At 33.3% G+C, this 13,793-nt stretch overlaps 1 protein-coding gene across 1 annotated transcript in view; it reads right to left on the bottom strand.

The window, feature by feature from the left end:
• LOC119611045 (calcineurin-binding protein cabin-1-like) overlaps nt 1-13,718 on the bottom strand; it is a gene marked incomplete at its 5' end in the record, with an annotated part of 45,133 nt that extends 31,415 nt beyond the window's left edge. The window contains one exon of the mRNA XM_037966503.1: nt 13,505-13,718. Within this exon, the coding sequence (XP_037822431.1) occupies nt 13,505-13,718 (214 nt within the window). The remainder of the gene's footprint in view (nt 1-13,504) is intronic.
• Nucleotides 13,719-13,793: the final 75 nt, after the last annotated feature.

Below are 13,793 nucleotides of genomic sequence, written 5' to 3'. Positions count from 1 at the left end.
ATCAGAACAAAATCAGTTTACTGCTGGCAGTGAGTAAAATCCATTCATATTCTAGTGTCTGTGAATATAGACAATATATTTTTTAACAAATAGGTTGCGGTAAGCCATTAAGAATAAAATGACAAAATTCAAGCGTTTTTGGAAACTGTCCAAAATCATAGGAATTTGGCAAAAAAATTAGGAAAATTCAGAATGTTATTCGCAATTGTATAAGAACAGTTTGAATATTAAGAAAACATAAGTGGAACTACATATAGAGTCAAAACAAAAGTGGACAGAAGAGATTTCATAAAATTTGCGTCCAAGTCAAGTGATTCTGTAGCAAAACTTAGAGAAAATGTGGGTGTTACAGCAAGCCTAGCTACAGTAAAACGAATTGTAAGAAGGGCCAAGGCTTTAGAAATATTAAAAAGTGAATAAAAGCCACTCCAATTGCCACTCGTAAAGAGAAATCCTATTCAGTTTGCACGTGAACACATGCTTATAAAAAGCTATATCAACATCTTATTTTTTCGGATGAAAAAATGTTTAATTTAGAAGGTCCAAATCGATATAATCATTATTTTTATGATTTTTGAAAGGAAGAGCTCTACCTGAGTCGTTTGCATAGCTGTTGAGGATATGGGATGTAGTGGGCGGCAATTTCGTATTATGAAATATGTGAGCTTAAATTTCTTTCATCTAGTAAGAATTGTAATAATTGTAATGCTATACTGGAAACAGCTTTTTTCACATTTTCGGATATCTTTGAACCATTGCCGTGGATATTTCAAAAATATAATGCCCCGATCCATACCGCCAGTGCTGTAAATGGGTGGATTCGAAGCCAGAATGTCAACATTTTGGAGTGGCCTCCATAATCTTCTCACCTATTTATTACTGAAAAGGTTTCGGATATTCTTTCTCGTAATGTGTATAGGTCAGGCAGACAGTATGACACAAAAGAAGCCTAAATTGAAGGAACCAAAAAGGCTTGGACCGAAATTTTCTTGCCATTACTTAAGAATCTTTATAACTCTTTATCACCTCGAATTTTAGGAGTTATATAAAGTAACGGCGGATATGTTCCTTAGTAAAACCTTGTAAAAATGTTTATAAAAAGAAAAAGGTTTCATGAAAAAGGCAATTTGTTGTTGTTTTTGTCAATTAAAGATGACGAACCTATTCAAATGAGCCAAAAAAAAATATTGTTCAAAAACGTAGTATTTTAGAAAAAAAAAATTTTAAAATCGGTTATTAAGTATTGCACTAATGTTTGTCTATCTAGTGATATATAAGACATCATGGTATTAATTAAAATTTTAATATAACCAATTAGTCCATTATTTTTTGCAAAAAATTAATTTGAATGTAAACAAAACAGTGGACCTATTTAAGTGAGCGGGAGTGTATGTACGTTTGAAAATATAGTGTATAAATCAATGTCCATTTCATAGCGAGTTTGCGCAGACTAAAAACACACATTTTCTTATTCTCTTTAATTAGTAGTTGCTCAGACAGCAACGAGTACACATGCGTAGCGGGTGTCCAAGTTCTTTTTATTTTTTAAAATTTTAGTTTTTGATTGCACTGAAAAAATGAAACGTAATATGTGAGATATTCACACCAATAGGGCATTTTGTCTAGAGTTTAATACCTCAGTATCTGAATTCGAAATTATAAAATATGGTGTTCCAGAAGGTTCTATTTTGGCTCCACATCTTTATAACATTTTTATGTATGACTTTCCTCACATTTTACCAAATTCAACTGGTTTGCTCTATGCAGATGATTCCCTTCTATATTCTCATAGTGAGTCCCCATGTAATGCTTTAAGACAAGTAACTGAGCATCTGATGCATTTGAAAAAGGTAAAGGTTATGTTGTTCCTTCCAGAAAGCGAAAGATTAAAACTCTTTCTTGATGATGTAGAGATTCCTTTTGTTAATAGTTTAAAATATCTTGGAATCAACTTTAATAATCTATTAAAATTTAATGGACATGCAAGAACTGTCTTAAGAAAATCGTATAAGATAATGGGTACTTTTTCCGGGATTCTATATAATAAAAACCTATCGACGAATACTAAACTCCTGTTATATAAAACAAGTATAGGACGGGTTTTCTTATATGGATTCCCAATATGGTTTAACATATCACCTATTATTATTAAAGAAATGGAAATTTTTGAAAGAAAAAATTTGAGATGTTGCACACAAAAAAATTTTGAATCTTTAAATACACGTTATTCAAATTTATATATCTTGAATTCCATGAGAAATCAAATAAGAATTGACCGAATAATAGACACATAAGACATATCAACGTTAAATTCTTAAAAATTTCAAGAAACGCGATTTTTATGGCGATTTTATTTTGTTCGAAAACTACAAAAAATCAAAAAGGTATAAAACTTTGAACCTTTATATCTTTGAGAGTTTATATCGGATTTTTTTTTTTGATTTAGAACCCAATCTATTAGTGTGGATGAGCTCATTCATTCTAATATAATTTTTATATTAAAAAGTTTAACATAGTGCATTATTTATGGAAATGCACTTTTTGAATGCATTTTTGAAATCGTTCTCCCTATTTAAAATTTTTAAAAGTGCATAAATCGATTATTTGAAGCTTTTTATGCAATATATAAAAATACTTTTTGTGACGTTCATTACATCAATTTTTTCGATTTTTTTAAATGTTTTATATTGGAAAATGTTTATATTTTATTGATATTTTATGCATTTAACAGAATTTAAAACTACTTTAAATACATTACTGATCAGAATTGGAATGCAAATATTTAAATTCGATTACCACTAATGTACACTTTCATAAAAATGCATTTCTAAATAATATTTTTTAAGATAGATGCATTTTCGATGCAAGTGCACCTTGAGAGCGTTTTCCAAATTGTTCTCCCTGTTGAAAGTATTTTAAAATATCATAAATCAAAACTTGCTATTTTTTATATTATTTAAGATTTTTTTTATTAAAATATAAATAATAATTTTTCGCGATATTTTGAAAATTATTTTTTTTTTAGTTTAAATTAGTTAAAATGCCCATAAAAATATATAAATTTTTATTTTATATAAATTTATTAATAATGCACTTACAAGATACGTTAAACATGGAGTAAAATGTAGAAAATGCACCCAATACGCATTTTCAATAAAAATGCATTTATCTTAAGAAATATTATTTAGAAATGCATTTTTATGAAAGAGTACATTAGTTGTAACCAAATTTAAATATTTGCATCCCAATTGTGATCAGTAATGTATTTTAAGCAGTTTTAAATTCTGTTAAATGCCTAAAATATCAATAAAACTTAAAAAATTTCAATATAAAACATTTAAAAAAATCGGCAAAAATAGATGTAATGAACGTCACAACAAAATATTTTTATATATTGCATAAAAAGTTCAAATAATCGACTTATGCCTTTTTAAAAAAATTTAAACAGGGAGAACGATTTCAAAAATGCATTCAAAAAGTGGATTTCCATAAATAATGCACTATCTTAAACTTTTTAATATAAAAATTACATTAGAATGAAAGAGCTCAACCACAGGAATAGATTGGGTTCTAAATCAAAAAAATCCGATATAAACTCTCAAAGATATAAAAGTTCAAAGTTTTATACCTTTTTGATTTTTTGTAGTTTTCGAACAAGTTAAAATTGCCATAAAAATCGCGTTTCTTGAAATTTGTGAAAATAAACAACGGAGTTGTTTTATTTTCTACCTCAAGAACATATATTGATAATATGAAGGAAATTGGAAGACATGTGGTCAAAAATTGACAGTGTTTCTGTGTTCTTTCCTGGAATTCATGATATATATATTCTCATTCAGAAATAACTCCAATTGGTTTGTATGTATGCGATATTTTAAGAAAATTTTTAGATAAACTTGTCACACATGAAAATCATAATATTAGAGTTGGTACAGTACAAACTATCTCCCTCCTATAGGTTTTAATGAGGAAACTCCGAACTTTGATTTGAATATTAACCTAACTCATTGGTTTTTTAGGATACATAGAGGATAGTACTTATATGTAGAATTTCGCATGTTGCTTAAACACATTATTGTAAATTAGGATAATACGTGTCTTAAGTGTTCATATGTTATTTGTTTAAAATACTTTAATTGTTTCAAAAAAGGCTCAATAAATATTAACATTAACATTGAAACAAAATATATATATATATATATATATATATATATATATATATATATATATATATATATATATATATATATATATATATATATATATAGGTTTTTATTATATAGAATCCCGGAAAAAGTACCCATTATCTTATACGATTTTCTTAAGACAGTTCTTGCATGTCCATTAAATTTTAATAGATTATTAAAGTTGATTCCAAGATATTTTAAACTATTAACAAAAGGAATCTCTACATCATCAAGAAAGAGTTTTAATCTTTCGCTTTCTGGAAGGAACAACATAACCTTTACCTTTTTCAAATGCATCAGATGCTCAGTTACTTGTCTTAAAGCATTACATGGGGACTCACTATGAGAATATAGAAGGGAATCATCTGCATAGAGCAAACCAGTTGAATTTGGTAAAATGTGAGGAAAGTCATACATAAAAATGTTATAAAGATGTGGAGCCAAAATAGAACCTTCTGGAACACCATATTTTATAATTTCGAATTCAGATACTGAGGTATTAAACTCTAGACAAAATGCCCTATTGGTGTGAATATCTCACATATTACGTTTCATTTTTTCAGTGCAATCAAAAACTAAAATTTTAAAAAATAAAAAGAACTTGGACACCCGCTACGCATGTGTACTCGTTGCTGTCTGAGCAACTACTAATTAAAGAGAATAAGAAAATGTGTGTTTTTAGTCTGCGCAAACTCGCTATGAAATGGACATTGATTTATACACTATATTTTCAAACGTACATACACTCCCGCTCACTTAAATAGGTCCACTGTTTTGTTTACATTCAAATTAATTTTTTGCAAAAAATAATGGACTAATTGGTTATATTAAAATTTTAATTAATACCATGATGTCTTATATATCACTAGATAGACAAACATTAGTGCAATACTTAATAACCGATTTTAAAATTTTTTTTTTCTAAAATACTACGTTTTTGAACAATATTTTTTTTTGGCTCATTTGAATAGGTTCGTCATCTTTAATTGACAAAAACAACAACAAATTGCCTTTTTCATGAAACCTTTTTCTTTTTATAAACATTTTTACAAGGTTTTACTAAGGAACATATCCGCCGTTACTTTATATAACTCCTAAAATTCGAGGTGATAAAGAGTTATAAAGATTCTTAAGTAATGGCAAGAAAATTTCGGTCCAAGCCTTTTTGGTTCCTTCAATTTAGGCTTCTTTTGTGTCATACTGTCTGCCTGACCTATACACATTACGAGAAAGAATATCCGAAACCTTTTCAGTAATAAATAGGTGAGAAGATTATGGAGGCCACTCCAAAATGTTGACATTCTGGCTTCGAATCCACCCATTTACAGCACTGGCGGTATGGATCGGGGCATTATATTTTTGAAATATCCACGGCAATGGTTCAAAGATATCCGAAAATGTGAAAAAAGCTGTTTCCAGTATAGCATTACAATTATTACAATTCTTACTAGATGAAAGAAATTTAAGCTCACATATTTCATAATACGAAATTGCCGCCCACTACATCCCATATCCTCAACAGCTATGCAAACGACTCAGGTAGAGCTCTTCCTTTCAAAAATCATAAAAATAATGATTATATCGATTTGGACCTTCTAAATTAAACATTTTTTCATCCGAAAAAATAAGATGTTGATATAGCTTTTTATAAGCATGTGTTCACGTGCAAACTGAATAGGATTTCTCTTTACGAGTGGCAATTGGAGTGGCTTTTATTCACTTTTTAATATTTCTAAAGCCTTGGCCCTTCTTACAATTCGTTTTACTGTAGCTAGGCTTGCTGTAACACCCACATTTTCTCTAAGTTTTGCTACAGAATCACTTGACTTGGACGCAAATTTTATGAAATCTCTTCTGTCCACTTTTGTTTTGACTCTATATGTAGTTCCACTTATGTTTTCTTAATATTCAAACTGTTCTTATACAATTGCGAATAACATTCTGAATTTTCCTAATTTTTTTGCCAAATTCCTATGATTTTGGACAGTTTCCAAAAACGCTTGAATTTTGTCATTTTATTCTTAATGGCTTACCGCAACCTATTTGTTAAAAAATATATTGTCTATATTCACAGACACTAGATATAAAAGTTCAAAGTTTTATACCTTTTTGATTTTTTGTAGTTTTCGAACAAGTTAAAATTGCCATAAAAATCGCGTTTCTTGAAATTTGTGAAAATAAACAACGGAGTTGTTTTATTTTCTACCTCAAGAACATATATTGATAATATGAAGGAAATTGGAAGACATGTGGTCAAAAATTGACAGTGTTTCTGTGTTCTTTCCTGGAATTCATGATATATATATTCTCATTCAGAAATAACTCCAATTGGTTTGTATGTATGCGATATTTTAAGAAAATTTTTAGATAAACTTGTCACACATGAAAATCATAATATTAGAGTTGGTACAGTACAAACTATCTCCCTCCTATAGGTTTTAATGAGGAAACTCCGAACTTTGATTTGAATATTAACCTAACTCATTGGTTTTTTAGGATACATAGAGGATAGTACTTATATGTAGAATTTCGCATGTTGCTTAAACACATTATTGTAAATTAGGATAATACGTGTCTTAAGTGTTCATATGTTATTTGTTTAAAATACTTTAATTGTTTCAAAAAAGGCTCAATAAATATTAACATTAACATTGAAACAAAATATATATATATATATATATATATATATATATATATATATATATATATATATATATATATATATATATATATATATATATATATTTAAAGTCATATTATTATTAAAAGAGGTTTCATATTGTACGTTTTTGTGTTAATATAAATTATTATTTTGTAGTGATGTATTGGCTTATTGAAAAACTTTCAAATTCCATTAATTATTAGAATCATTTTTTATAATTTTCAGTCTTAATTAACACTCTAACTTTCGAAAACGAAAATTTCGTTAATGTAAAAAAATTGTATAAATACTGCGAAATTTTTAAAAATTAGATTTTTTCTAAACAAATATTTTTTTATTATTTTTTTTAAAAATTCCCAATTCCCAAGGTTCCGGATCTCCCCAGTTATCCAGGGTTTTTCCTGGGCAGATCTCCGCTCTCGCAGAGGGCAGCTGTCCTCGAACGATTCAACCAGGGCACTTGTGAACGTTTCCACTTTGGCATCTATATCCTCTTTATTTCGACATTGAAAAGTGTCCTGACCTAAACGGTTCTTTAGTAAGGTCCCGAACATTGTCCAATTAGTTTTAGACTTATTCCGAAACTTTATCGGCTTTGGTGGTGGCCTTAGTATTTTGAATCTTATGTACCGATGATGAGAAAAGGAGTGCTCGTCCGAAACTCTCCAATCCTGAATTTCGTTTATAAGCTCTTCTGAACATATAGTTATATCTAATACTTCTTCTCTGATTCTATTGACGAAGGTAGCTTTATTACCTAAGTTCAATGTTATCAAGTCTTTAGTATTAAAGAAATCCATGAGGGCTTGTCCCCTGCGATTGGTGTTTGTACTACCCCAAGCTACATGATGCGAGTTGGCATCACAACCTATTACAATTTTCTTATTTTTCCTTTGTGCCTCTTCAACCAGTTTCATCAGATCCGACGTTGGTGGTAGTGTCGGAGAATCGAAAGGCAGGTAAATAGATGCAAGGAATATGTTGCCACGACCTTGCTTCAGCACCGTTGCATCCGATGTTGATAATCCTGTTGAGAGGAGAAAACATAAGTTCTTGTGACATAAGATACATGTTCTCGGGCGAGATCCTGTATCAGCGTAGAAAAGTTGGAAATTTACGTGATTTAATCCAGAAACCTTGTTGCGAATCGTCCAAGGTTCCTGGATTAAAGCTATATGTATTTTACCTGTGTTGATTTTAGCCATCAGAGCGTTGGTAGCTGTCTCGCTCCGATGGAGGTTTATTTGGATAACCTCAATCATGGTCATCCATTAAACTGTCTTCCAGCGAGTTGGTGGTCACCTCCTCGCTCTTTGGATTTGACTCCTCCGGATAGCCTGAAGTGGCTATTAATGCAGTGAGTACTGTTGATGGCACTGCGGTGTCCTTATCAGGCATAGGAATAGCAGTATTTTTAATAGACACATTCCCAATTCTGGAGAGCATTGCTGTTCTGTCTGCTGGCGGGTGAGTGATTTCCTCCTCGCTTTTAGGATTTGACTCCTCAACATTGCTAGTACTTGCTAATGATGCTTTGGGTACTGTCTTAGGTGTTTTAGTGTCCTTGTCGGGGCCGGTTTTGACAGCCCTTTCAATCGGCGCCTTCCCAATTTTGGAAAGGGCAACTACACTTTCTTCTGGCGAGTTAATGGTAAATTCCTCGATTTTAGGATTTGACTTCTCAACGTTATCAGTAGTGGATACTGTTGCTGTGGTCTTAGGTTTTTTAGTGTCCTTTTCGAGGCTTGTTGTAACAGCCCTTCCAATCGGCACCTTCCCAATTTTGAATATGACAGATTTAGAGGCGAAGTAAACCCTACCTTTATTCTTGGCAAGACTAGCCATGGATTTCTGGTCGATACCTATTACAAATAAAGTTCCCTCAGGTTCTTCTTTCCTGTAAAAGACATCCCATTTTTCCACGGCCAGCTCAGCATTTTGACCTCCAAGAATTTCCATTATACGTTCATTAGCCAGTTTACTGCCCCATCCTTTTATGTAGACAGTGGACTTTAGGAGCACCGGAAGCTCGCTCTTCTTTGCCAGTCCCAGCCTAGCGCCGTCCCAGGGAGGAGGGATACTTTCCACCAAGTTCTTTAGGGTGCTAACACATTGGTGAGATGCCAACCTCATCAACATCACGCCCATGCTGAACTCACAGCTCTCGCTCTCGTTTGCCCTTTGAAGCGATTGCATGGTCCACTATCTTATTGTTGACCAGGTCTTCTATTTTACTCTGTTGGTCTATTGGAATTTTGCCTGTCGGATTACCGGCATCGTAAACTGCATAGCAGAGATCGTCCCGGTGCCTACTTCTGGCAACTTTGGCGTAAGATGGCGGCTTTTTTCCTTTTCCTCCGTCTAGCTTCTCCTTCCTCGTTTTTCGGGGCTTCTTTTGAGATTCCCTTACCTTCGAGGTTGATTTCGCCGACGTGTTCGTCTTCGGAATATCTGGCTTGGCGTTGTCACCCTTACTCGCAGGATTCTCAATTGAGATTCCTTTGAGTGAAGTACGGCTTGGCTTCGACTGTGTATTAGAAGACGGGGAGCTCTTTTTCTTCTTAGGTTTATTCTCAGTTGTCAACTCCTCGGGAGACCTGATCCTTTTTGCCTCAGATCTTGTGAGAGAGTCCGATTTTTCCTTTGGAGTGTCGTGGGATTGACTAACTATGATTTCCTGAAGCATCTTTTTCAACTTCCTCCTCTGTGCTCCAGAAAGTCTTTTCTTAGTAATAGGTAGTTTAGCTATGCTATCACTCACCTCTTTCACCATTTACTCTACTTCATCCTTTTTGGGATTTGCTATAATGGTATTATTATTATTATCATCTGAGGATTCAGAGTCGGAACCCTCACCTATATTTAAAGGCTGAGGTAGCTTAGAGCTCTCTCCGAGTACATCCTTCTCTTTCACCCCTATATTTTTGCCAGCGGCATGCTGTACACTTGACGCATTGTCCGCCACGGAGGCCAAGGTACCCACCTCCGTAGTAGTATTCTGCTCACGATTGCAGGATGACGACGACACGTGACTCGCGAGTAGATCAACACTTGCCGCCGGTACTGGGTTATTTAGGCCCTGCACCGTAACTTTTATCTTTTTATTTTTATTTTCCATATTTGTTTTTTCCAGTTTTTTGGTCCGCGGGGAATATAATATTCCCAGGTGGTGGACAATCTGCCCTCCCTCAGCTTAAGTGAAATTAAAGCTGGGAGAGGACAGATGGTCCATCACCACCCCCTATCCGCCACCCGGGGACGCGCTCGGTAGGAAAAATCTGGAAAACTCCCCCGAGAACATAGAACATAAAACAATTATCTTTAAAGCTTAATTACAATTGGAACCACAACCGCTGTCGACAAAAAGTTTTCATACATTTTGTATGGAGAGCAAAATATCGTCTTGTGGTTGGCGATATTGTGGTTAAGATAGATTCTATTTTATTTTTTTTTTTTGGCTCTCTTGCGATCCTCTAATTTTTCTCTTATTTTCATGTTGTAGCGCTGCCATATGTTCATAATATTTTGCTAAAAATCTTGCAAAAACAGGGTTGCCATAATGTACATTTTTCTCCATGTGTTATTATTAACAGAAGATATTAAATGAAAATAATAATAAAAAAATGTGGGCGACAGACCACATTTTGTAGCGAAAAATGCGCCTGATTTTTAGCAAAAGATTATGAACATATGCCAACGCTATAACATAAGAGAAAAATTAGAGGATCGCCAGAGAGCGCAATAAAAATAACACAGAATCTATCTCAACCACAATACGATATTTTGCTCTCCATACAAAATGTATGAAAACTCATTGTCGACAGCGGTTGCTCATTTTCAATAGACTTCGTCTCCCGTACCATAGAAATAAATTTCCCTTTTTCCACCAATGGACCCGCACCTGGTATAGGACCAATATTATTGTGCGTTACAAACATCAGCTCAAACCCAATATAACTGGGTAACTGGATCAACTACATGCTAAGGAACAGATGGATAAGCTGCGAGATGTACGATATAAATATCAGGAAAAAGGTATTTCGCGGTGGCATTTTGTCTCCTTTACTCTGGGTTACCACGATTAATAGCCTTCTAAGGACCCTAACCGAGAAAGGAGTTAGACCTGTCTGCTATGCAGATGACGTCGTAATACTTTTAAAGGGAAATGATCCAAATTACTTGTGTAGAAGAGCTGAGGAGGCTCTGAATACGGCCTTGAGCTGTGCAGAACCAAGAGGCCTCAATGTTAATACGGCGAAGACAAAAAACTGCCTTTTCACAAGAAAGCCAAAAAATGTCTACATATACTGGGTCTTAGTCCTACTATGAAAAATTGGCTTTATAAAAGTGTAATTATACCAATTCTAGCTTATGATAATGGTGGACTGCTTTGGACAGAGAGTGTAATATCAAACTACTACAGGGAGTTCAGCGTACATGCTGCTTGGGTATGTGTACTACTTCAAGCAAGGCTCTGGAATCGTTGCTATAACATATTTAAGATATGAGGCTGCGCTTACAGCCGAACGGATCTTTACTTTAGGCGAACTGGCCAAAAGAGGTTATAGGACACGTCATCAATGTTTACTGTACACATTGGAAGATTATATACAATCATCGGACATGCCTGATTGCATACCAGACACAAAATATGTCGGAAACTTTGAAACGCTAATCCCAGAATGGTCATGGTCATGGTCAAGCGGTCTTGGTCAAGCGGAATATTAGAGCAAATACCATAGGAATATGTTCTTACACGGATGGCTCTAAATTGGAGGACAAAGTGGGCCTGCGGTTCCATATTGAAGACCCAGAAACAAAAATATACCACCGTTTACCTAATCATAACACAAGCATCCAGGCAGAAGTCCGAGCCCACAGCGCTTAATATATTTACCGACAGCCAGAAGGCAATTAGGACGATATCAGGCGATAGAACTAAATCTAAGACCGTTTTGGATTGTAAGAAAGCATTAACTAAATACTGTTCCAGTGGTAAGGTTCACATCATGTGGGTACCAGCCCACTCGGGAGTAGTCGGTAACGAAAGGGCGAATGTAATAGCTTTAAAGGGAAGGGAGCTCGAGGCAGTTAACCTGACAAACGCGAAACCATTCGACGCAACAAAAGCTGAACTAAAAATATGGGTGAGAGAATCCCGTAAGGCCTCTTGGAATAATGAAATGGTGGGTAGAACCACAAAAATCCTATGGGGTGACCCTGATGAGAACAAGACGAGAAATCTTCTCAAAATGAGCAAGTCTGAGGATAGTATGATGGTACGTATTCTGAGAGGTCACAGAAGGATTACGAGCACATTTATGCAGAGTTGGACGTGCGGATTCAGACGAATGTAGAGCATCTGGAGAGGACAGTGAAACTCTGGAGCACTGTCAGGCATTCGTGGTTGGATCCAAGTATCATGGAAGTTATGTTATTCGGAAATAACATAACTAACACTGATTGGAAGATTCTTAGGAACTACGTCCGGGAAACTGAGTTTCTAAACATTGAAAAATAATACAATCAGTGAAATTTTTTTTTTTTCGTGAAAAGGAGCGCACAACAGACCCGATAGTGGCCTAGGTGTATTTTTTCGGATTTGACATACTATACATCCTCCTATTAACCTAACATAAATATGGTCCGTGTAAATTTCGGTAGAGCGATTTTGGTAGGAATTTCTGAAAAAAATCTCCGGGCGTTACTGTAAATGAGCAATATGAAGTAACTCGGTATGCCACAAAATGAAAATATTGAGAAAAACGATTTTAAAGTTTTGAAAAAAAAAAAAACGATTTTAAAATTATATGAAATTTTTAGAAATGACACTTATATTTATTTATGAAAATATTTTTGGTGGGTGTAGCCAATATTTTAATGGTATTGGAAAATAAAATCAGCTTTGGATATCGAGTGGCTTATCATGTTACAGGAGAAAGCCGTGGATGGTTTTTGCACCAAAATAACCTGACCTGATTGGCTCTTATTTTGGTTATAACCCGAATGCACATATTAAATATTAAACGTATTTAGTCTTAAGCCTAGTTCAAAGTTGCGAAAAAATTATGGTTTTTTCATGCGAAAACAAACAAATGTAGTCTATTTCGCGATTTTGGAAAGTTTGTCGCTTTTATTGGTTATTGGTTATATGCATCATTGCTTTAAATACGTAAAGAAAATCCATATGTTTTTTGAATGCTAAAAATAAAGTAAATCTTAATAATACAAACTATTTAGTGTTTTTTATTTAAAATTAATGAAAGTATATTATTGACCGCTTGTGAGGTAAATTTATTGTTTTGCTTTTATTTTTATTTTGATGGTTTTGTAATTTTTCCATTTTTTCGGCTCGATAAATAAATTTTTGGAAAACTAATAAAATGTGATCAGCTGTTTGTTTTAATTTCGTGCGTAAGAAGTGCTGCTTTTGTTATTTCGTAAGTTGGAAAAAAAATTTTGCCAGATAAATTTCACAATGTTTTTCACAATAAGAACAGAGTATGTACTGCTTTTGCGAATTTATTTTGCAAATATTTCATTCATTTCTCACGAAATTTTGAACAGAGTATCTAGCTTTATGCATAACTAATGTTAAAATTATTGAAGAGTTTAAAAAATTCTTTGCTGGAAATCAATATATTCAAATATTTACCATTAAATAATAATTTAAATAAACCTTCGGCTCCTCTTTCCTTTTCTCTGATATTTTTCCAAGCATATATTGACACAACCATTTTTCGTCATTGGCGTCAGAATTATCTTCACTATTACCAGATGTTGTTGAACTTTGCAGTGAATTTGCAAATGAAAAACAGTTGTAAGCAATTGTCAGCATCTTATTTTTCCTTTCATTTATAATAGAATACCTAAAAAAATTAAAAATAATCAAATAATTAGAATTCTTAATTAAAATGGTTTAATGGTATGTATTTAATACTGTC

Source organism: Lucilia sericata, unplaced genomic scaffold (assembly GCF_015586225.1).
Source record: "Lucilia sericata isolate MDLA Ls3-8-SP2 unplaced genomic scaffold, ASM1558622v1 Contig001344F_arrow, whole genome shotgun sequence".
NCBI lineage: Eukaryota > Metazoa > Arthropoda > Insecta > Diptera > Calliphoridae > Lucilia > Lucilia sericata.
Note: the sequence above shows the minus strand (reverse complement) of the source record. Positions and strands in the feature narration are given on the sequence as shown.